This window comes from Monodelphis domestica, chromosome 7, assembly GCF_027887165.1.
Source record: "Monodelphis domestica isolate mMonDom1 chromosome 7, mMonDom1.pri, whole genome shotgun sequence".
NCBI classification, from domain to species: Eukaryota; Metazoa; Chordata; class Mammalia; order Didelphimorphia; family Didelphidae; genus Monodelphis; species Monodelphis domestica.
Genome location: NC_077233.1, coordinates 264,413,481 through 264,436,128, shown reverse-complemented (window position 1 = coordinate 264,436,128; position 22,648 = coordinate 264,413,481). Strand labels below are relative to the sequence as shown.

Genomic DNA, 22,648 nt, shown 5'->3' with positions numbered 1-22,648 from the left:
CCTGCAAGAATATAATCAATTTTGCTGGGTAGTTGATTTTTTTATTGTAGACTCAGTTCCCTTAATTTCTAGAATATCATATTCCATGCCTTTCAGTCCTTCAGTGTGGATGCAACTAGGTCCTGTGTAATACTGACTATGGCTCCATGATATCTGAATGGTTTCTTTTTTAGCAGTTTGTAGTATCTTTTTCTTGGTCTGGAAGTTTTTGAACTTGGCTATAACATTCCTGAGCATTGTCAATTGGGGATTTAATGGAGGAAGTGATCTGTGGATTCATTCAATTTCTACTTTACCCTTTTGTTCAAGAATATCAGGGCAGTTTTCTTGGATAATTTCCTGTAGAATGATGTCCAGGGTTTTAATTTTGTCATGATTTTTTGGTAGTTCAATAATTCTAAAATTGTTTCTCCTGGATCCATTTTCCAGGTCTGTTTTTTTTTAAATCAATGATGTGTTTTCCCTCAATTTTTCATTATTTTGATTTTGTTTTATAGATTCTTGCTGCCCTGTGAAGTCATTTGCTCCTAATTATTAAATTCTAACTTTTAAAGACTGAATTTCATCCATAACTTTTTTGATCATCCTTTTCCTTTTGATATATTTTTCTTTGTAGGTCATTGTTTTTATTTTTTACTTTCTTTGCCTCATTTTTGAGCTGGTCAATTCTGGCTTTTTAGATACTATTTTCTTGTTTTAGTTCATGTGCCTCTGTTTCCAGATGACCTATTCTGCTTTTTAAGTTCCTTCCCCAATTTTCTTCAACCTCTCTTAATTGTTTTTTGAAATTTTTTTTTAGTTCTTTCAGAGCCCAAGTCCAATTTGCTGGAGTTTCTGAGTTTTTGCTTGGGGTTCCTTGGTCCTCCCCTGCTCCATTTGTTCTTTGTTCATTATCTGAATAGAAGCTCTCAATTGCAATTTCTTTTTTCTTTTTCTGTTGTTTACTCATATTTTTTCCTTCTTTCCCCCTCCTTATTGGCTATATTCTTGCTCTTCTGTTTATTTGCTGGATCTGTGAGTTTGGGCTTTTCTGCCCTGAAGGGGCTTCTTCTCTTCTCTACTGATTAACTGGATTAGGTTGATCAAGCTGACTTGTTGTATTAATGTGCCCTGAGGCCAAATCGTTGGCAGAGGCTGAAGGTGAAAGTGTGGAGGCTGAAGGTAGTTACTTTTGGTCCTCCCTTCTGCTCCTCTCTGCCAGTTGCCTCCCTGCCAACTGTACAGTCAGAGCCCTGAGCTTTCTGTGGTGGTACCAAGGTACTCTGTTGTGGCTGCAGCCTTCACCCTGGAATCACAGTCAGCTGAATTCTTAAAACAAATCTCAGTGTAGTAGATCAGGGAGGGGTGTTGAATCTTTCCCTTATACATGAGAATTCAACTTCATCTGTGTACCTTTCAGGTTGAATCCAGTAGGAGAGACCTGTGGCTCTGTCTTGCTGAAGTTGCTTTCTGTCTATTCTGTACACTTGCTCTTCTGGTTGCTTGCTAGCTCTGTGAGTTTGAGCTTTTCTGCCCACTAGAGGTTTCTTCTCTGCACTATTAATAAACAGGATTAAGCCAGTTGAATTGATCTGCAGAACTGAATGTATGGCCAAAACTTTCAGTGGCAGAAGCCCAAGATGGAGGTATGGTGGCTGAAGACTACAATCATTTTGCCCTCTTTTTTGCTTCTCTCCTCTAACTGCCTCCTTGCCAGCTGTGGTCAGAGCCCTGAGCTTCACATAGTCATGGTAGCAAAGCACTCTGTCCAAGTGCCCTCACCCTGAGATTTCACCAACAGCCTGAGTACTGAGTTCAGTAGGGGGGGAGGGGCACTGGGACCGTTCTTCTTTCTTTTCCTTAAACCTGAGGATTCAATCTTCTCTAAATTCCTTTTAAGTTGAATTGAGCAGGAGGCAATAATAAACTGGAGGAATTCCATGTGATCATTGTTGGAATTTATGCAGAGTGAAAGGTGCAGAACCAGGAGAACATTGTACACAGAGACTGATGCACTGTGGTATATTCAAATGTAATGAACTTCTCTACTAGTAGCAATGCAATGATTCAGAACTATTTGGAGGGATATATGAGAAAGAACAGTATCTGCATCCAGAGTAAGAACTGTGGGAGTAGAAACAGAAGAAAAACAACCACTTGATCACATAGGTCAGTGGGGCTATGACTGGGAAAATAGACTCTAAAAGATCACCCTAGTACAAATACTAATAATAAGGAAATGGGTCTTGATTGATGGCATGTGTTAAACACAGCAGAATTGTGCGTCATATAGGGAGGGAGTAAGGGGAGGGGAGGAAAGGAACATGAGTCCTGTAACCATGGAAAATTATTCTAAATCATCTAATTAAATAAAATATAATTTTTTAAATTAAAAAAAAAGAATTGAGCAGGAGGGTCCCACAGCTCTGTCTTATTGTTGGATTTGGTTTTCTGTCCCCCTTGAAGCACTTTTTTTTTGGTTGGTGTGGAAGGGTTTTCACAGTAGAACTGATTTTTCTTGCTTCTAAGCTGCTATCTTTACTCTGTCCCTTTTTATTTGTTTTTCAAAGAAACAATAAGACACAGAAAAAAACATGAAATATCTTATTGGAAAAACAATTAAAAATGAAAATAGATTGAAGAGAAATAATTTAAGAAGTTTTGGACTACTTGAAATCCATGATTGAAAAAAGAGTTTAGAGATCATCTTTCAAGAAATTGTCAAGGAAAACTGCCCCAATATCTTAGACTGAGAGGGCCAAATAAAAATTGAATTAATACATTGATTATCCCCAGAAAGAGAATACCAGATATAATGCCCAGGAATAGTATAGCCAAAATCCAGAGTTCTAGGTCAAGGAAAAAGCATTGCAAGCTTTTGCAAAGAAATAATTCAAATATCATGGAGCCACTGTCAGTATAACATAAGATTAAGCATCTTCTATATTAAAGGATCAAAAGGTCTGCATATAATATTCTAGAAGGCAAAGGATCTAGGATTAGTACCAAGAATCACCTATCCAGTAAAACCAAATTTTATCCTTCAAAAGAAAAATTTTGATATTCAATGAAATATAGGATTTTCAAGTATTTTTTCCCTTTCAAGCGCTTTATTATGTTAAAGCCTTATGGTCAGTTTAAATTATATACTCTGGAGATACTATAATCAATTTTGAAATTTACACATACAGCAATAGATGTCCATCAGTTCATTTGAATTGCTTAGACAATCCATCTGGATCACGGAAAAGAAATCATGCAAAACTGGAAAGTATTTCCTCTTGTGCACTTTTTTTTTAAAGCAATATTTACTGATGGGCACACTCCAGGTCCATGATGGCTACTTTCCTCATCAGAGCTGTCATTATAAGCTTCCCTCCTCTGATCACTTGTAGGGCCCCAAGCGCTATCAGATTCCTGAAGATCCACTTCTGTGTCACCAGTCACATCAGGAACTTCAGATCTAGCTGGAAGAAAGTCTTCAAGTTAGAAAATTTCTCTGGGCTAATCCAGTTGTTGTCAGGAAACTGTACATCAAACTTTATGTAAAGATCATCTTTTTCAAAGGGATTACAATACTGTGGCATTTCTCCTTGAACTACACAGACAGCCTGCTTCAATTATTTTGCCAGGTGGATATTTCACCACAATTTGACAGACATCTAGGTGCTTAAATGTGAATTGAAATCCACACAGTGCTTCAACAAGCCCCATCTATATCTATATCTATATCTATATCTATATCTATATCTATATCTATATCTATATCTATATCTATATCTATATCTATATCTATATCTATACCTATACCTATATCTATATCTATATCATCTATATCTATATCTATATCTATATCTATATCATCTATATCTATATCTATATCTATATCATCTATATCTATATCTATATCATCTATATCTATATCTATATCTATATCTATATCATCTATATCTATATCTATATCTATATCATCTATATCTATATCTATATCTATATCATCTATATCTATATCTATATCTATATCTATACCTATACCTATATCTATATCTATATCATCTATATCTATATCTATATCTATATCATCTATATCTATATCTATATCATCTATATCTATATCTATATCATCTATATCTATATCTATATCATCTATATCTATATCTATATCTATATCATCTATATCTATATCTATATCATCTATATCTATATCTATATCTATATCTATATCTATATCTATATCTATCTATCTATCTATATCTATAAATCATTCCCATCTCTCTGGAACACCTCATGCTCCTTCTCTTGTAGCAAAAGAACGTCACCTGGTTCTACTCCTGGAGCCTGTTCTGCTTCTCTAGTAAATGTAATTCTCTATCCATGTTTTATGCCTTTTATCTACATGGACTTCAAGAATCTACTTCTTTTATCACCTTCTTTCCTTCACATTTTTTACAATGATCGTTCTCATTAATTACTTCCCCTTCTCCATTACAATTGGAGCACACAGAGTGCATTTGCTGTATCATCCCAGGAGCCAGCTGTCCTATCATTATTCATATACCTGGACCCCGACATGCACTACATAAAGCTCCTGTCTTGCCACCTTGGCCACTGCAAGCACTGCAAAGAACATTTTTGCTAAGTTGCAGTTTGAGATCTTCTAAAGACACTTTGAATGGATGCATCATGTCCTCGCCTCTTCTTCTACCATTTCGACTTCTAGTTTGATTACCCATAAAACTGAACAGTCCACTACCAAAATGTAAGAAAAAATATCATCCATGCCACTGCTTCCACCACGACTTTTTCAAAGGCCTTGTTCTCCATAGTGATCATATAACTCCTGTTTCATAGGGTTTGATAAAATTTCATATGACACACTTATTTCTTTGAATTTGTCTCCAGCATTTGGATTCTCATCAGGGTGGCATTCCTGAGCCAACTTTCTATATGCTTTCTTGAGTTTATTTTCACTGGCACCCAGGAGGACTTCGAGGATGTTATAAAGCTTTATATCGGCCATGTTCCCCTTTGCTGGGCAGAGGCGGGAGACTACAGAAAGTGGCAGCGTACTGGGGGTCTTGAATGGTGGCAGCAGCAGCAGTTGAGAAGGAGATATGAGAGGAGGAAGACAGAGGAATGACTTTCAAGTATTTTTAATGAAAGGACTAGAACTGAATAAAAAAATCTGACTCAAATATAAAACTCAAGAAAAGCATAAAATGGGAAATGGGAAGGAGAAATCAAGAGATCCAATAAGATTAAACTGTTTTTGTTCCTAATTCTAGAGTCAGGAAGACATGAGTTCAAACTTGGTTTCAGACACTTACTGATTGTGTGACCTTGGGCAAGTCATTTGACCTTTGTCTGTCTCAGTTTCCTCAATTGTAAACTTGGAATAATAAGAGCACTTATCTCCCAGGGTATTGTGAGGATCAAAAGAGATAATATATGTATAATACTTGGGAATATGGGAATCTGGCACAGAAAGATGGCAACATTTTGCCAGTGGTGGGATATCAAGAGTGCCTAGGGAGGCATATGGCAGAAGGAGAAATGTTTATGTAACCTGAAAGTGGATTCTGGACAATCCTGAACTCAAGTCCTCAGTTTAAAAATGTTTTTTAGAATTTTAGTTGTTTTATGGGTAAACCCCTCATTCTAGAGTTTGAGCATCTTGCCTTCTATCAAGAGAATCATGATCCTCAGTAATAGAATATCCGCATGACTCCTGAAAGGGGATCAGTGTCAAGGAAACTGAAGGGATAGTATGGGGGAGCAAAGGATGTGGACATGGTACTCTGCTAATAGCATGGAGTATTCAGATTGAATAGGTCTGATGGGAAAAGGCTACCTAACAATCATAATTGTGTTTCCCTTCTTTGAGAATCCTCGATCTCAGAGCAATATAATAAGACTGTCTGGGCAGCTAAGGGGTAAAAAAAAAAAAGATTGACTAGAATGTCAGCGTATTGTCTTTCTAAGTTTGATTTCCTTCCAAGGAGGTGACCAAACTATTGCTCTTATTCTAGGAAAGTTAGTCTGCTTCTTTGTGGAAAGAGAGACTATATCCGATGAATTAATGCTATTTTAGTTCCACAGGGAATAATTTGGAATAGGGAGGTGATTAATTTCCCCTGTCACTATTTCCTACATTCAGCAGGAAAAGCCTGTCTAAATAAATGATTTCATTCTAGGAAGGATAAAGGTAAGCCATGCACAAAACTTACATATCCAAATGGAATGTACTAAATATATTCTTTACAACAGATGTGTCAGACCCAAAGCTGATTGTCAAATGGGGCCCACAACACTCCTGAGTGCAGACTGAGTCAGTTTAAAATGTAATTAGGAAATATTTAATAAAATAAACAAAAATACAATAAAATATAAATAATATTACATTTTAAAACTAAGCCAATATGTGGCCTGAAGGGATCTTTATGTTTGGTTTAGTGACTTCCTTTTCTCCTTGTGTTTGACACCACTAGTTGATAACAGACAGGCCCAGGAAGTCTGGAAATGGAGGATACGGTAAATCTTCAAAAATCTGTGTCTCATCAACTTATGGCAAATAATAGCACCAGATATGGTTTCCCAACCACCCCTATTTATATAAGAAAAGCACTATCTCCAATGTATCATGGTCATATTTCACCAATTCTCCTCCACTATTTCTAGGGGTTCTAGGGTAATATTTAGTGGGTGTTATCTGTTCCCTCTGTTCCTTTAGCTGATTTGAGATCCTCAAGTATTTCCTTTGGTTGAAGAAGCAAAGAGATTCCATGGTTGATATATTACATTTATTGGGTCTTTTCTTAGAAAGATAGGAGCCTTCTCTCATGGCCTTAGTTGGTCTCTCAAAAATTTTTCTCAGATCTCAAGACTCATCCCTTGCACAAATAGTCATAAATTCTTTTTTTCTTTTTTTTTAAGCCCTTGCCTTTTCCTTTGGAACCAATACCCAGTATCATTCTCAAGACAGAAGAGCTATAAGGGTTAGGCAGTTGGGATTAAGTGACTTGTCCAGAGTCCCACAGCTAATTAGTATTTGAGGCCAGATTTGAACCTCAAACCTCTGGTCTCCAGCCCTGGTTATCCACTAAGCCATGTAACTGCTCCTAGCCATAAATTCTTTTTTAAAAATATTTTTAAAATTTTATTTAATTAGATGATTTAGAATAATTTTCCATGGTTACTAGACTCATGTTCCTTCCCTCCCTTCCCCCCTCCCATATCTGATGCACAATTCCACTGGGTTTAACATGTGCCATTGATCAAGACCCATTTCCTTATTATTAGTATTTGCACTAGGGTGATCATTTAGAGTCCACTTTCCCAGTCATAGCCCCACCGACCCATGTGACCAAGCAGTTGTTTCTGTTCTGTGTTTCTACTCCCACAGTTCTTCCTCTGGATGTGGAGAGTGTTCTTTCTCATGAGTCCCTCAGAATTGTCCTGGATCATTGTATTGCTACTAGTAGAGAAGTCCATTACATTTGATTGTACCACAGTGTATCAGTCTCTGTGTACAATGTTCTCCTGGTTCTGCTCCTTTCACTCTGCATCACTTCATGGAGGTCGTTCCAGTCTCCATGGAATCCCTCCACTTTATTATTCCTTTGAGCACAATAGTATTCCATCACCAATATATACAACAATTTGTTCAGCCATTCCCCAATTGGGGGGCATCCCCTCATTTTCCAATTTTTTGCCAATTTAGCCATAAATTCTTTTTTTTTGCTTGTTTTTTCTTGTTTTTTTTTTTTAATCTTTCCCATCTAGTGTTTATTTCTTCTTTCCCATTCTATTATTCTGCTTCTCTGAAAAGAATAGCAGGCATGTGGAAGGGGTTGGGGAATGTGGAAGCTGGGGCTCAATACCCAGGACAACCCAGTCTTCCATGGCTCAGCCCCTGCCTCTCAGGTTAGGTCAGGGATCAGGAAGGAAGGTTCCTTAGGATAGAACCGCTTTCTCCTGGCTCTAAGTCTTTGTGGAACTGGTGACCAGGGTCCATCAGAAATACCAGAGCCCTCCAATTCAGATTTACTGGGGTTTTCTACCTTCAGGGCAGGCCAGGGGAATAGAATTCCCTGGGACTTATGTGCAGCAATTGAGGGCAAATCCAGGTAAGGGCAGAAGAATAACCAGAGGGGATAACTTACAATGATCCCAGGGCTGAAAGGCTGAGACCTTCCTCCTACACACACAGAGACCAGTGACACAGCTGCCAGTGCCTCTTAGCCTAGGGGAGGACCATGGAGCTTGAACAAGGAGTTAAGAGGTAAGGCTAGGAATTTCCCTGTTGACTTTTGGGAACCATGGGAAATTTTTGACTTTGCTAGAATTCCATGTTGAATCACTCCCATAGATGGAAAGGACCTTCAAAGTCGTCTAGTCTGTCACATTTTATAGATGGTAAAAGTCCCTCTTTGCTACATACAATGCTGCCTTTCTTTTAAAAAATCTTGAGGGAGATGAGTGGGCATTACCTTCCTTTTCCTCAACAAATTTCTATAGAAATTTGGCTCAAAATGTGTCAAATTTCTCAAATAGTAGAGCTAGTGGAGGGATGAGGAAGGGGAGGAGGAGGAATAGTCTCACATCAAGACACAGATTTAACTTCCCCACTCTGTGATTAGAGCAGGGATGGGCAACCCTAGATAGGAACCCTAGAAGAGGCTTTAATTCCCATTCTGAGTTCCAGTTTGGTAATGAGTTCCCACTGTGGCATTCACCAACCAAATGGTTCTCTCCCTTCTAGGTCCTGCTTTCACCAACAATGGGCTAGGGGTGGGTAGAGACTGCATAGGGACTCTGGGTCTGACTGTAGCCGTGAACATAAGCCATCCCTGGGGAGTTTCTGAAGGATAAAACTGCCTCCTAGCTTCTCTCATTTTTCTTGGCCGTCTGAGGGCAGCCACAGGTCCAAAGGAGAGGTTATCTGGTTGGTGAGGAGAAACAGGAGTGACCAAGGAGGGAAGGAATGAGAGTTGCCATCCTGGGCTTCAATAACAGAGTGTGCTGGGGCTGGAATGTGGCAGGGGAGGGCTGGGTTATGGATGGCTTGGTCTGGAATTCTATCCTGGGACAGGAGAGAAGAGATTTGTTTCTGTTGTTAGTGTGTGTCTGTTTTTCTCTGTGTCAGTCTTTTGGTAAATTAGCTTGTATGTCTCTGTGTTGTCCTGCCAATCTCTGTTCCATCTAAAAATGTCTTTGTTTCTGAGTGTACCTAATTGTATGTCTGTCTCTTAGCATCTCTGTGTATCTGTATCAGTGTATCTGTCTCATTTTTCTAGTCTCTCTCAGGCCAATTTTTTTGGCTTGGTGTATCTCTCTCATCCAGTGTCTGCCTCTGTATTTGTTTCAGCGTATCCTCTCTTTCTCTGAAAAGAGTCTATGGGTCTATATTTGTCCCTTTATGTATATGTGTGTGTGTGTCTATCTCTATAGGTGTATGTGCCCCCAAGGGCCAGTCTTGGTCTGATGGTGTTGGCCAGGTAGTAAGAGGTCTCTGGGGGGGTGGAGGGCTCCTCGGAAAAGTTGTACAGCAGGCTCAGACAATTGCTACTTGCACTTATGGATGTAGTACCCAGTGACATAGCCGATGATGAAGATGACCCAGAACAGAACGATTCCACCTACCACCTTCATAGCGATGCCCAGCTTCCCGGTGCATAGTTTATTGTAGACCCGCTCACAGCCCGAGTTCTCTGGGGTCGACACATTCATGCTGACCTCATCCTGGCTGTTGTTCCATTGGCTGTACTGGAAGGCACTCTCCTGGGGTTCCATCTTTCCAAGGTGGGAGTGAGTGAGAAAGGACTGGCCTTAGAGCGGAGTCCTCCCTTTCTCTCTCTCTCTCTCTCTCTCTCTCTCTCTCTCTCTCTCTCTCTCTCTCTCTCTCTCTCTCTGTCTGTCTCTCTCTCTCCCCCCTCCCCCATAAATTCTTAACAGGTGTTATGGCTAAATAAAGAACAAAGATTGTTGATAGCCTGAATTTCTGATTTTCTTTTTAACTCCACGAATTTGAAGCATGCTATAGACGCAGTAACTAGGTTAACATTTACTCAGCTCTTTTTGTTTAATGATTCATATGTTGCAGTATCTTGTATCTCTGAGATGGGTTAGAAGGCAATTACAAATGTATATGCATTTGTATGTATCTTTTTATTTGTAACCTTGGCTCAAAGGGGCAGTTGTATGGAACTTTATTCATTGGTGGAGATCAATGCCCAGTGCTTTCAGGAAGGTGGATAGCACTAAAGAGAAGAGGGATCAGGTCTCTTCAGACTCTGTGTGCTTCCAGCAGAGACAGACAGACAGACAGAGACAGATACAGAAAGACAGAGAGACAGAGAAGATGGATGATGCCAACCTCTCCTAAGGCTGATGAAAAAGGAAAAAAGCTCTAGGAAGAAGCTGTTATGTAGAGCTTCAATCATTCTTCCTATACCCTTGAGTGAGATCTGGAACTGTCTGGTTGAGATGAGTCACCTCACTCTCAGTGGGTCAGCTCTTGCAATCTATATTGTCTGGTATATATGATATATATTTGTATATATGTGTTCTCTGATTTCTATTTGGCTATCAACTTGGATAAATAGATTTTTTAAAATATCGGTATATTTTTAAAATTTTATTTTGTTAGCTTTGGCTTGTGGTAGACCTGGGGTCAGTAAATTATAGTAGGTGTGTCAAACACAACTTATTGCCTGTTTTTTTTTTTTTGTATGCTCAGAATGTATTTTATGGATAAATAGGTTTCTTTGCTACTTGCTATGTGTCTTTATTGTACAACTGCTATTTGGTAGGGAGAGAGTAAAGCCTTGGATATAAAGTTTGTGGTTTTCTTTTCCCATTAAGAAATAAATATGAGAAATTTGGTTTAACCCTGAACTTTGTTTTCTAGACATAATATTTATAGCAGCAGTAGACATAATTCTAGCTCAGCACCCCCATCTCTGTGAGGAGAGCCAAGCAGGCTCAGGAACCCAAGTCTCTCTTGGAGAACAGTGGAGAGAAGAAACACTAAAGGAAACAAAATATATCTATTTTCCCTATAAGCCATTCTCCACCCTCTCTGCTATATGTGCATTTTCTAGAAATATCAATTTATTTACAATACTAAAGAAGAATAACACAAATTATAAAATCCTAAATAGCAAAGATATCCTTATATTAATTATGGAAAGGATCCTTCATAGCAGCCACAAATCAGGCTTTAAGGAATGAATTGTGGCAATCATAGTTGAGCTGGTCCTGCCACACCAAAAGGGTGTTAAAGGATTATTTGTCTAACATCCTCCAAGTTTGTTTCCCTTTTGAAGACAGTTCAGACTAGAGGGTGGTGATATTAACCAGTCTGGAGAATTTTAAGATTTCCTGCTGAGGAGAATCCTATTGATTTCCAGTCCTTTGTGTGTGTAATAAAAATCTCACTGGAGGTGAGCAAGGGGCCCTTGCTCTGGGAACATTTTGATACATTGAGTTCAATCCTGGGAGAGTCTTGCCCCTCAGAAAAGAGTCACGTTCTTTCTAATTGTTAGTGACTCCTTAAGCCTCCACCAAAGATCTCTACAGGAAAACCACATAAAGTTTAGTTATAATGCAAGTCTGGGGTCTCCCCAGAAGACAAGAGAAAGGTAATGTATAATGTGAATCAGGTATAAAATAACTATTTAGATCTCCCCACACAAAAGAAATACTTAAGTCACAAAAAGCTCGTAGTTGCACATTGCCAGACTTAAAGCACAAAACAATAAATAATTCAGTACATTTCATATTCTTCCAGGAGTTGATGCTTAAAACATTTAGACATGGAGTGCTTCCTAGGGCTGATAAATAGCTATTTCTCTTTTATCTTCCTTCTCAACAACTCCCTTAAGATCTGTGCTCTAAGCCATCCATTTCAGGTCAGTGTTTATGCTTAACATCCCTTTAAATCTTTCTTATCTGAAGTGGGAATCGTTGCAGAAACTTTCTCCTGATGCCAATCATAATTTACCTGAAGGAACCAGGTATGCTTAAGCCCTCAATATCACAAGGCAGCCCTCAAAGGTTAGAATTGTCTATTTCAGGATCTTTGTTTAGATTCATGGACTTAAGAATCTAAGGGGAAAAAAAGAACACATCTCATTACATGGCAGTTCTTCCTGCCTATCTTCTTTTGACCATCCCACTCCCCCTGTTGCTACCAGGGGAACCAAAGCACTAATTTCTCACAGTACCCATGGCCCACCATAAGTGGCACAGCTCAACACAATACATGCACCATAGGATGTGCTCCACTGCTTCCCTTTATGTTTGCAGAATTGGGCATAATTATTGATTCTTTTGAGTCTTTTGTGTTTTCTTTCAGGTACCATAAAATCTAAACGGTACCTAATAAATGCATCTGTTCCCTTGAATTATTGTATAGAAGACCTGATAAGAAGGCAAAGGTTAAGGAAAGGGTCAGGAATATGGTCAAAATTCATCCACTTCACACTTTTCCTAGAGCCTGCTCTGTTTACTTTTTTTAAAGTTCACAGTCCCTGACGACTCAACAACTTGGAAGAGTCAGTCTAGTTCAGTCAACAACTAACAAGCATCTAATAGGTGTTTACTATATCCAGGCATTGCTCTACGAGCTAGAGGCAGAAGAAAGCCAGGTAAAATACGGTTCTTGCCCTCAAAGAGCACGCATGCAAAAAAAAAATTTTTTTTAAATATATAAATGGTGGCATTAGCTTGGATATTTCAATCTCTTTCCAGACTTTTTGATAGTTTTCTCTCTTGCGAGCTCTGAAATGATGTGGATACCAGTGGGGTGCAGAGGCTTCGGTGAGAGAGAAGAGAAGCACGCGTGCCGGGATTGGTCCTAGCAACAAAGAACAGACACCCCTCTCCCGCCCCTCTCCCGCCCCTCTCCCGCCTCTCTCCCTCTCCCTCCTCCTCCCCTCCCCTTCCATCCCAGCCTTGACTCCTGGACGCATTCCAGCGGCCAGGACTGTTAGGAATCTCCGCGAGGCCACAGGGAGGGGCTTGGAGGGTCTTCGCAGCCAATCAGAGGAAGGGAAGGGGGGTGGGGTTTCTTCCTGAACGCTGAGGCCCCTGCTGCCAATTTGGGACGGGGTTGGGGGAGAAAGATCTCTGTCGGAGACCCTACCCAGTCCAGTCCGACCCGGCCTGGCCCGCACTATGGAGGAGGAGGAGGCGTCCCCGGCCCCGTGCTACTCTATAATCCTCCTCCTGGCGGCGGTGGCTGTGGCAGAGGCCGCGGTGGGGCTGGTACCTGGCACTTCGGGTAAGTTGAAGGGGGTTTCGAGCCAGACCCCTTCCCCAAGACTTTGCCAACATGGCGGAGGAAGCCCCGGCCCAGACCCTCTGGGCTCTCGGCAGCCGCGCTGAGGGCAGCTTCGACTGACCAGCTTAAGCAGAGCCCGAGGGAAGCAGCTAGGGAGCGAGGGTGGGGCCGTCCTAGCTACGTCGGGATGCTGGGCGAGGCCTCCTGTGGCAGGAGAAGCGGGCCCGTGGCAGGCCAGTGGCTGGGCACTCGGTTTGCTCCATCTCTCCCTATCTCTGCGGTTCCTTGCACGCGACCCTCCATCTCCCGCATCCGAGCTTTTTCCTGGGGGTCCCCCCAACCCCACCCTTGGTTCCTAGATACCCTCTCCCTCGTTTCCTCTCCAGTTTTCCCTGGATTCCTTTAAACCTCCACTTTTTGTAAGAAGCTTTTCTCCGGTTTTGTTTAAATACTCTTAGTACTTTTACTTAGGAGGCAAATCTCCAACTTATCCTGTATACAGGGTGTCCCTGAAGTCTTAGTGCCGCTGTCAACTTTCATAACTTAAAAGAACTTTTGGGGCACCCTATATATTCCATTTGTACATAGGTCTCATATCGTCTCCCCCATTAAACTGTGAGTCCGTTGAGAGCAGGGACTTTCTTTTGCTTTTCTTTGTATCCCCATCTCATAGTACAGTGCTTGATAGTAGGTGCTTAATAATTTCTAGTTGGCTGACTGATTTTTTTAAAACCCTTACCTTCTGTTTTAGACTTGTGGATCCAACGTAGAAGAGAAGTAGGGGGTAGGCAACTGGGGTTAGGTCTTAGTTAGCTAGGAAGCTTCTGAGGTCAAATTTGAATCCAGGGCTTTCTTCAGGACTGACTCTATCCACTGAGCCATCTAGCTGGCTCTGCCTGATTGCAGGAGATTCTTAACCTGGAGTCAGGTAACATCTTTATTAAACGTGATTCTGAGAAGGGGTTCCAGATTGGCAAAGGGGTTCCCCAACACCAAAAAAGAAAGAACCTGCTGCTTTTGAGCATCTACTCATCTCCAATTCTGGTCAGGGACTGGAAGGATTTGTTGTTTGTATTACCACAGGAATGACATTTTTGCAAACTAGAAATACCTCTTTCCCTTCCTATAATAATAATAAAGATTAAATTTTTACTTGTTATCGCTCTGTACTTAAAGTCTAGCAGTCCTAATATTGAATTTGGATTGAGGGAGCATCCCAGCATGTTTTGGGTTTTTTTTGTTTATTTATTTGGTTTTTGGTTTTTGGTGAGGACTGTGCTCTACTTTTGGACAAGAAGTAGTTGTTTTGGTTCTACTTAGGGTGTTTGCTAGAAATCTAGAATGAATTCAGAATAGAACCTGAAATGCTACATATTATACCTCACAGAAATTCTGTAATCGAAGAAAACAAAAGGCTAGAAATGTGGGAAAGGGTTCAGTTTATATAGTTTTGAGGAAAAAATTCTTTGGAGAAGTAAATCATTGTGATTGTAGGACACTTGCAAGATTCTCAGATATCAAAGGAATTCAATAATATACTCAATAAGGCAGGAAAATGTACAAACATAAAAATGTTTTAAAAGATTTGTTAAAGGGGGTTTGAATTTTTAGTAAGTTATATTAACCTAAACAGCCTATTTTTTGAGTATTCTAGTCAATTGAAGTTTAAGTAGCAGAAAATTATAGTTCCCGATACAATGCAGTCTTTCATATTAGAAATTATAACTAGTTAAGGTCTATAGAAATTGTTTGGATAATACAATTATAGTGTCTTTTAGAAATAGCACAGAAGCTTGGCAAAAGTTCTGTGCATTGTAGTTATAGCCAGGTTATATAACCCCTAATGCAGATCATAGCTCTTGAGAACATTGTTAATCATTTTCACCATGGAAATTTACTTCAAGCAAAACTGTCCCAAATACTAATGATCAGGAGGGGGGAAACTTCTAATGTGACTATTTACTCCTTTAGAAATATTTTTATTGGTACATTTTGTTTTTGACACAACAGATGCCCCAAATACCATCCCCTCTCCCCCACCCACCTAAGTACATTCCCTGAAAACAATTTATAAAATGTTAAAAAGAGGGCTTTTTTAAAAACTTTTTTTTAAGTTTTTTTTTTAACTTTTATAGTATGGTTCTAACATCGACTCATGTATTTGGTCAGAATTTTGTTGCTTACAAATCTTTATTTAAACTGTTGTAGTTTTCATGTATTTTATTATTTTGGCTTTGTTTTCTTTGCTATGTAACTTCATTTAAGTCTTCCCCATTGTTTGTTTGAATTCTTCATATTCATTATTCCTTACAATAGAGCCATATTCCTTGATATTCATATATCACAGTTCAGTCATCCAGCAATTATTGGGCACATTTTGTTTCTGGATTTTTAACATCACAAATAATGCTTCTATACATAGTTTTGTAAATTTAGTTCTTCTGACAATCTCCTTTATGTACAGTTTCATTATTGAACTCTTTGGGCCAAAAAATATGAACAGATATTAATAGCTTTCCTTGTATAATTCCAAATTGCCTTCTGACCTCATGTGATTTCAATCAAAACATTTAGCATCTATTGAGCCAAGTGTTCAAAATATGCAGAAAATAGGTCTTTAAGTAAAGTGGACTCTTAACCTCCATTGCCTAGACCTTACTGTTCTTCTGCCCTGGAACCAATGCATAGTATTGATTCCAAGATGGAAGGTAAGTGTTTTAAAAAAAAAAAGTATAGTATTTAGGAATTAAACTATGGTGTATATTACTTGGATACTAGTATCTTGGTTAGCAGAGAGGCTTGAAGACTTTACTTGAAATATTTACTCACCGTGAGGAAATAAAGAAAATTACTTCTTTTTAAAAGTATTTCAGATAAAGTATCTTCTTTAAGTGAAAAATCCTAAATAAAACCAAGTGATTATTACTAATCAATAGTTACTTTCCATTTTATCTGTCTAAAACTCTGCTAGGCTTTTCAGGGGAGGAAGAGGTAAAGATAGGGTTTGGGGTTGAAAAAATACAAAATAAATATTAAACTTTGTCCCTTCGTTCAAAACTCTTATATAAGCAGAGGAGGTAAGTGAAAAACTCAGGACAGTTATAACAAAACAATGGGACCATGAGTGTTAGTAGTTCAGAAACTAATGGAGAGATCAGAGTGATGTAGAGTTCATCTGAGAAAGCTTTCTGGGGGAAGTTGAACTTGAACAAGGAACAAGATTTATTTAAATAAGGAGAACAGCATGAACAAAGATCCATCCCAAACTATCTTCTTGATAATTTAATCATTCTACAGTAAAAGAATGTGGATTCAAATCTTGCCAGCTGATCTTGGGCAGATCAGCATCCCTGGGCATCAGTTTCCTGGTCTGTAAAATGAGAGTGTCAGACTAGATGACCTCCAAGGTTCCTTCCAGCTTTAGATCTATGCTCCTAAAGACCTTTCTATAGTTATTTCTGTCCCAAGTCCCAGTCCCACATCAATAACTACAACATTAGTATCTCAAACCCAACATGTCCCTAGTAGAATTCGTTACTCCTTTAAACTTCTCTCTTCTTCAGACTTGGGTTATTTCTGTTGGGACCAATACCAGTTTTACAAGTTCTGAGGATATGCAACCTTAAAGTCATCCTCAACTCTTCCCTCTCAACCCACTTCCCCACACACATAAACACACTTCCACATAGCTAATTGGTCAATAAATTTTGTTGTCTAATCTCCACAATATCTCTTACCATTTGTCTGTGTCTTTCTACTTAAACAGTCACTCCAGTTCAGGCCTTCATTAACTTTTACCTGAATTGACAGGACCTTTCGTTTCATTGGAATAAGAAATTCCCCTTGAATAAAGATATATGAATAAAACATTTATGAAGCACTTATTTGTACAGAGCAGTATGTCAGTAGCTAAAGATACAAACAAAAAAGCAAGAGAGTTCTACACTCCAGAAATTTATTCTAACATAAGGAAGATATCACATATGAAAGGTTTTAGCTCAGAAAGGTGTCATGGTCCTAAGGGTGCAGTGGCAAAGCAGACAGGGAATGATTGTCTTTAATGTGATTTTCATTGACAAAATCATATTATTTCTGATGTTGAACCATTTTACAGTACCAAGGGCTTTGATGGCAAGAACTTTCTTTGTCTCCTCTTAACCTTTTTTTTTCTCAGTTTCCTCATTAGTAAAATGGGGGTGATTTCATAGCACCTATCTCACAGGGTTGTTTTAAAGTTCAAATGAGATAATATTTGTAAAGTGGCACATAATAGGTACTATATAAATGTTAGCTATAGTAATAATTTTAATTATTATCTTAACATGTTAATCAGTTATCTTTTTGTTTCTAAACATCAAGAACACAACAACATGGTCTGAAATGACCAGATATTTCCTATTTCCCGTTATCTTTGGGCTCATAATGACATAATCTATAACCCAGCTTTATATTTAAAGAATGAGAAAATCATCCTATCTCATACACTTTGTAGTTGTTAAATGGTCTAGATGGTTTAATGGATTAGAGGATCAATATCTGACAACCCAAAGAACTCATGCTATCATGTGCTTTATTAAAAGGTGTGCATTTTAAAATTATAATCAATAACTAAATATTGTATTTTATAAAGTTTTATTAATAATAACTAAAGCATAAGAACTGCCTGACTTCAGCCTGATCACAGGTTCAAAAGAGGAAGAGGGAGTAGTTACAGCTAATTAAATACAATCACACAAAATGTGGGGACACAGGAAAAGGAAAAAGGATTCTAGCAATACAGAAAAGAACTTTAGGTAATGTAGTTTTGTTTAGGGGTTCAAAAATTTCTAACTATACAAAGGCACAGTTTCCAACTTGGTAGGTTATCCTTATTATTCAGAAAGAGCCTCCCATCCTCTTTGGAGTATTTGGTTCAGCTTTGGATACAGGAATTTATGAAGCATGTGAATAAACTGGAAAGCATTCAAGGAAGGGCAAACTAGGGTAGTGAAAGTTCCTTAAATCTATGCCCTATGAAAATCATTTGAAGAAACTGAGAGATGGTTAGAGAAGAAGAAAAGATTTGGAGTAGAGGTTTGGGCAAACATGATAGCTGCCTTCAAGAGATTTAAGATATCACATTGAAGAGGAATTAGACTTGTTCTCTTTGACCCCAATGGGTAGAAATGGGAATATTAGTTAGAAATTGGAAACTTTGGGTTTGAGGTCAGGGAAAAAACATGTCTATCGACTTAGAACCATCTATAAGTGAAATAAGCTCCAGAGGTCGTTGGTTCCCCTTTCTTGGAGGGTTTCAAGTAGAGACTAGATGACTACTTCACTTTCTTTAGTTGGGATTTGTTTGGGTTAGTTGGGATAGTTTGGCTATCACTAGATAGAAGGTAATAGCCTACCTTTGGATTCCATTACTCCTTCATTTGTATCTCCAAGAAGAACCTGTGTCTTTTAGCTGTAATTTATGTAAGATAATTCCAAGGTGTAATTAGCTGGTTTTATAATAAGAATCTATCTCTAAAATGAGGAATTTGGACTAGATAACCTCTGCGGTTCCTTCCAACTTTAGAGAATGATTGTTAAGGCTTACTCTCAGAAGAATGTCAACTCAGTCATTAGACAAGAATCTTGTATTGAGTAGCAAATTTGTTTCTAGAGGAAAAGTTAATTGTATTTCTCTGCTTCTTTTTCTACATCTCTGATACTGTCACAAAGAAGCAAAGGGAAACAATGGAATATAAAAGGATATTTTAAAAGTTGTTGCTGCATGATTTTACGTGACTAAATAATTTATCTTGTGATGTTGAACCTATTGTTAACAGTCTTTGACATCAGACACAAGCTGTCGCTGGAACTAAATATCTGTTAAAATTTTTTTCATTCCTTTTGTTTTCTTCTTGTTCCTTATACCTTTTTAAAACTAATTTTTATTTTTTAGTTAGTAAAGATCCACCCCTCATTGAGAAAGAAAAACAAGCCCCTATTCAAACTTGCAGTCAAGCAAAATAAGTTCTCATGTTGACATGTTCCTCCCCCCCAAAAAAAACTTATTCCTCATTTTGCACTTCATCTCTCTATCAGGAGGTGGGTAATATATTCATCATGAAACCCCTGGAGTTATAGTTGGTTACTATGCTGATAAAAGAGTTCTTAATTCTTTCAAACTTACTTATCTTTACAATATTGTTGTTTTAAAATTCTCTTGGTTCTGCTAACTTTAATTTTCCTCAATTCACAATCTTCCCTGGTTTCTCCAAAACTATTCTCATCATCATTTATTACAGCATAGTAAGTAGTATTCTGTCACATTTATATACCATAATTTATTCAGTTTTTATCCAAATGATAGATACCTCCTCAGATTTCTATTCTTTGCAACCTTGAAGAGCTATAAATATTTATGTACATCTTTATGGATTATGATCAATCCTTCACTTATTTCCCCTCCCCTTTATTTTCTCTTTCCCTTTCCCCCCTTTCTCTTTTGTTTCCCTGTACCCTGTGTGTATGTATATGTGTATGCATATTTATATTTTTTTCTTTGTTGGCCAGGTCAGGTGAGATGAGATTGAGGTGTCAACCATTCCCCCCTCCCCCAACCCTTTCCTCCTTCTTTAAATACATTTCTACTTGTACATCCTGATTCTATAAAATAATTTTCCCTAACCTTCCTCTCTTCCTTCTCTCCCCACCTAAGATATTCTTCTCTCTCTCTCCCTTTCTCTTCAGATCATTAAGACATAACGGCCACTCCCAGGTTTTCTTTCTAATTAGATCCCAATGATAGGGTTCATAGGGGCTCAAAAATGTGCTATCTCCCTATAGTAGAATATGAACAATTTATCCATTAGTCCCTTGTGAATGATTATTCATGTTTTACCCTTTTTATATTTATCTTGACTCCTGGGTTTATACTCCAAAGTTTCTGTTCAGTTCTGTCTTTCCATCAGAAATTCTTAGAGGCCCTCAGTTTTCATTAAAAATCCTTTTTTCTTCCTGTAGAATTATATTCAGTTTTGCTTAGTTTTAAGTCTTTGTTCTTTCTGTTCTGGAATATAGTATTCCAAGCTCTATACTTATTTAGAGTGTATGCTAAATCCTGGTATGTTCATGACTTAGTACTTGAACTTTTTCTTTCTGGCTCTTTGCATTATTATAATTTTTTTTTAACTTGGAAGTTCTGGATTATTGACTTCATTGTTTGTTGTGGAAGTTTTCATTTCAGGAGTTTTTTTCCAGAGGTGACCAGTGGATTTTTTCTATCTCTTCTTTGCTCTTTGACTTAAAAAGATCTAGGCAGTTTTCCTTTATGACTTCTTAGAAAATGATTTCTCTTTTTTTGGTCATGATTTTCAGGCAGTCCAAATCTTAAATGATATCCTCAATCTGTTTTTTTTTTTCAATACAGTTTTGGAGGGGGAGAGATTTGACTATGAGGTACCTTACATTTTCTTCCCGGGGGGGGGGGGGATTTTTTTCAGTCTTTTGACTTCATTTTAAAATATCCCTTCTTGTCTTATGGAGTTATTGGCTTATAAAGGTGGTCCTGTTGAGGATTTTCAGGGAGTTTGTTGCTTGAGCAAGATGCCAAGTTTTAAATCTCTTTCCAGTTCTTTCTTCCATAGCTTTCATTTCTTTTCCAACTCCTTTTTGCCCCCACATTCTTATTTCATTTATAAAAACATTTTTTGTTAACTTTTGCCTTATCTCTTCCAGGAATTCTTGTGTGCTCATGGTGTGTTTTTTTTGGAGACTAGATATCTTGGAGGTTATTTGGGGAGTGGGGTGGGGTTATGTCTTGAATGTCCCTAAGACAGATTTTTATGGTGGCCATTTTTTTTTTCATTTTTGCATAGTCTTCTAGCCTACTTCTTGACTTTTGACTTTATATTAGGATCAAGCTTTACATATTTTTGGAGAGAATATCTGGAATGGTCCTGCTGCTGTTTTGAGTTTTCTATTATTTCAAGATCTTGGAACAGTTCAGGTTGTGAGCCTCTGTACTTAATGTGCTTCTGAAATGGCTTAATTCAAGGCAAAGTCTGATTGCTGCTCTCCTGATCTGAGCCACTGGCCTGAGGGTTTAACTCATTTGGAACTTCAGGAGATTCTTACTGGATTCACTATTAGTTAGCTGAAAACTCCGCTGATTCAAAGTGACAACTCAAGGACTCCTTGGTCTGGGATTCTTTCTCTGGTTAGTCTTCTGCAGGCTTGACAGTGGACTGGAAGCTGTAATGGAGACCCTATATTGCTCCTGGGGTCCAAGCCATATAGCTGCTTCTTCTGAACTTCATAGTTCTTGGTCAACCTAAGGCCTCACCCTGGCATACAACTCTTAGGTGTAGATCTTCTCCCCATTCTGTCCCAGATCTGTGACTGAACTGGATAGTGAGTGACAGAGAGGCCACTTTGCAGCTGCACAAGTTTAGTCTCCTTTATACTTGAATATGGAACCCAGGATCTGGGATATCTGGCCAGTGCATAGATAGAAAACTGGTCTAGAGTCAGGAAGACCTGACTTCAAATATGGCCATAGACATTTATTAGCTATATGATCCTGGCAAGATATTTAACCCCTGTCTGCCTCAATTTCCTCAACTCTAAAATAATAGCATTTATTTCCCAAGGTTGTTAGGAGAGTCATGTGAGATAATTTTTACAGTGCTTAACACAGTGCCTGGCATATGATAGGTCCTTAATAAATGCATGTTTCCTTCCTTTTTGTACTGGTACACAACCTCACCTTGTTCTAGAATTTTCTGTGATTAACTCCTTGCCAGATCCTGTCCTCATTATCTATAGATTTCTTTGTAGATCTTCCTGTGTTAACTTGGTTTGGAAAAATTACTTTGTGTGATTTTTTTCCTCTTAGATTTCCCAGTCAGGATTTGGTCTAGTGGGTTTTCTAGATCTAGGTGAGTTTGGGAAGGGAGGCATAGCTCATTGTATTTCTTCTTGCTTCTCTACCATCCTAGCTGCTACTGGAGCCAGATGAAGTCATTGTACTCTACCTGGAACTTACATAGCGGATTGGTAGTTTTATTTTTCTTGAGGTGTTAAAAGTGTTTTATAAGTCTTTCAACTTTATTCTTCATGTTCTGGCATTTCCAGGTTTGTTGTGCAATAGTTGGAAGTGATAGTGGTAGTCAAAAAAAGTTAATGTGTCTAGAATGAAGGTAAGTTATATAGTAACCATTAGATCATTTCCAGAGTATTATCTTAAGTACTAGGGTATGATATTTTAAGAACTACATGCCATTTTAAGAAACGTTTGAAGGAATTGAGGATGCTTTTCTTGGAAAAGACCTAGCTATTTTCAATTTTAGAAGATCTGTCGTGTAGAAGAAAGATTAATCTTGTACTGCTGGGCAGATTTAAGGCCCCCAG

General features: G+C 38.4%; 3 protein-coding genes across 4 annotated transcripts in view; 1 reads left to right on the top strand and 2 right to left on the bottom strand.

Annotated features, from left to right (window-relative positions):
- Positions 1-4,999, bottom strand: part of LOC100017065 (olfactory receptor 2K2-like) — a 33,034-nt gene extending 28,035 nt beyond the window's left edge. Inside the window, exons 1-2 of the mRNA XM_056806314.1 lie at positions 4,858-4,999; positions 3,292-3,446 (exon numbers count right to left, since the gene is read on the bottom strand). Coding sequence (XP_056662292.1) covers positions 3,292-3,446; positions 4,858-4,999 — 297 coding nt within the window. The remainder of the gene's footprint in view (positions 1-3,291; positions 3,447-4,857) is intronic.
- Positions 5,000-8,984: 3,985 nt separating this feature from the next.
- On the bottom strand, positions 8,985-9,771 carry LOC100619388 (small integral membrane protein 1-like). The gene has a single exon (XM_056804828.1). It carries the CDS (start codon positions 9,769-9,771, stop codon positions 9,544-9,546), a length of 228 nt encoding a protein of 75 aa, XP_056660806.1. The 3' UTR covers positions 8,985-9,543.
- A 3,156-nt stretch (positions 9,772-12,927) lies between these two features.
- RECK (reversion inducing cysteine rich protein with kazal motifs) overlaps positions 12,928-22,648 on the top strand; it is a 75,560-nt gene continuing 65,839 nt past the window's right edge. The window contains exon 1 of one of the 2 annotated variants that reach the window (XM_007497984.3): positions 12,928-13,264. In XM_007497984.3, coding sequence (XP_007498046.2) covers positions 13,159-13,264 — 106 coding nt within the window. In that variant the 5' untranslated portion in view covers positions 12,928-13,158. The remainder of the gene's footprint in view (positions 13,265-22,648) is intronic. The other variant, XM_016423794.2, reaches the window with a different exon arrangement.

Coding starts and splice junctions, on each gene's coding strand:
- LOC100619388 (XM_056804828.1), bottom strand. CDS start 9,771: ATGGAACCCCAGGAGAGTGCCTTCCAGTACAGCCAATGGAACAACAGC.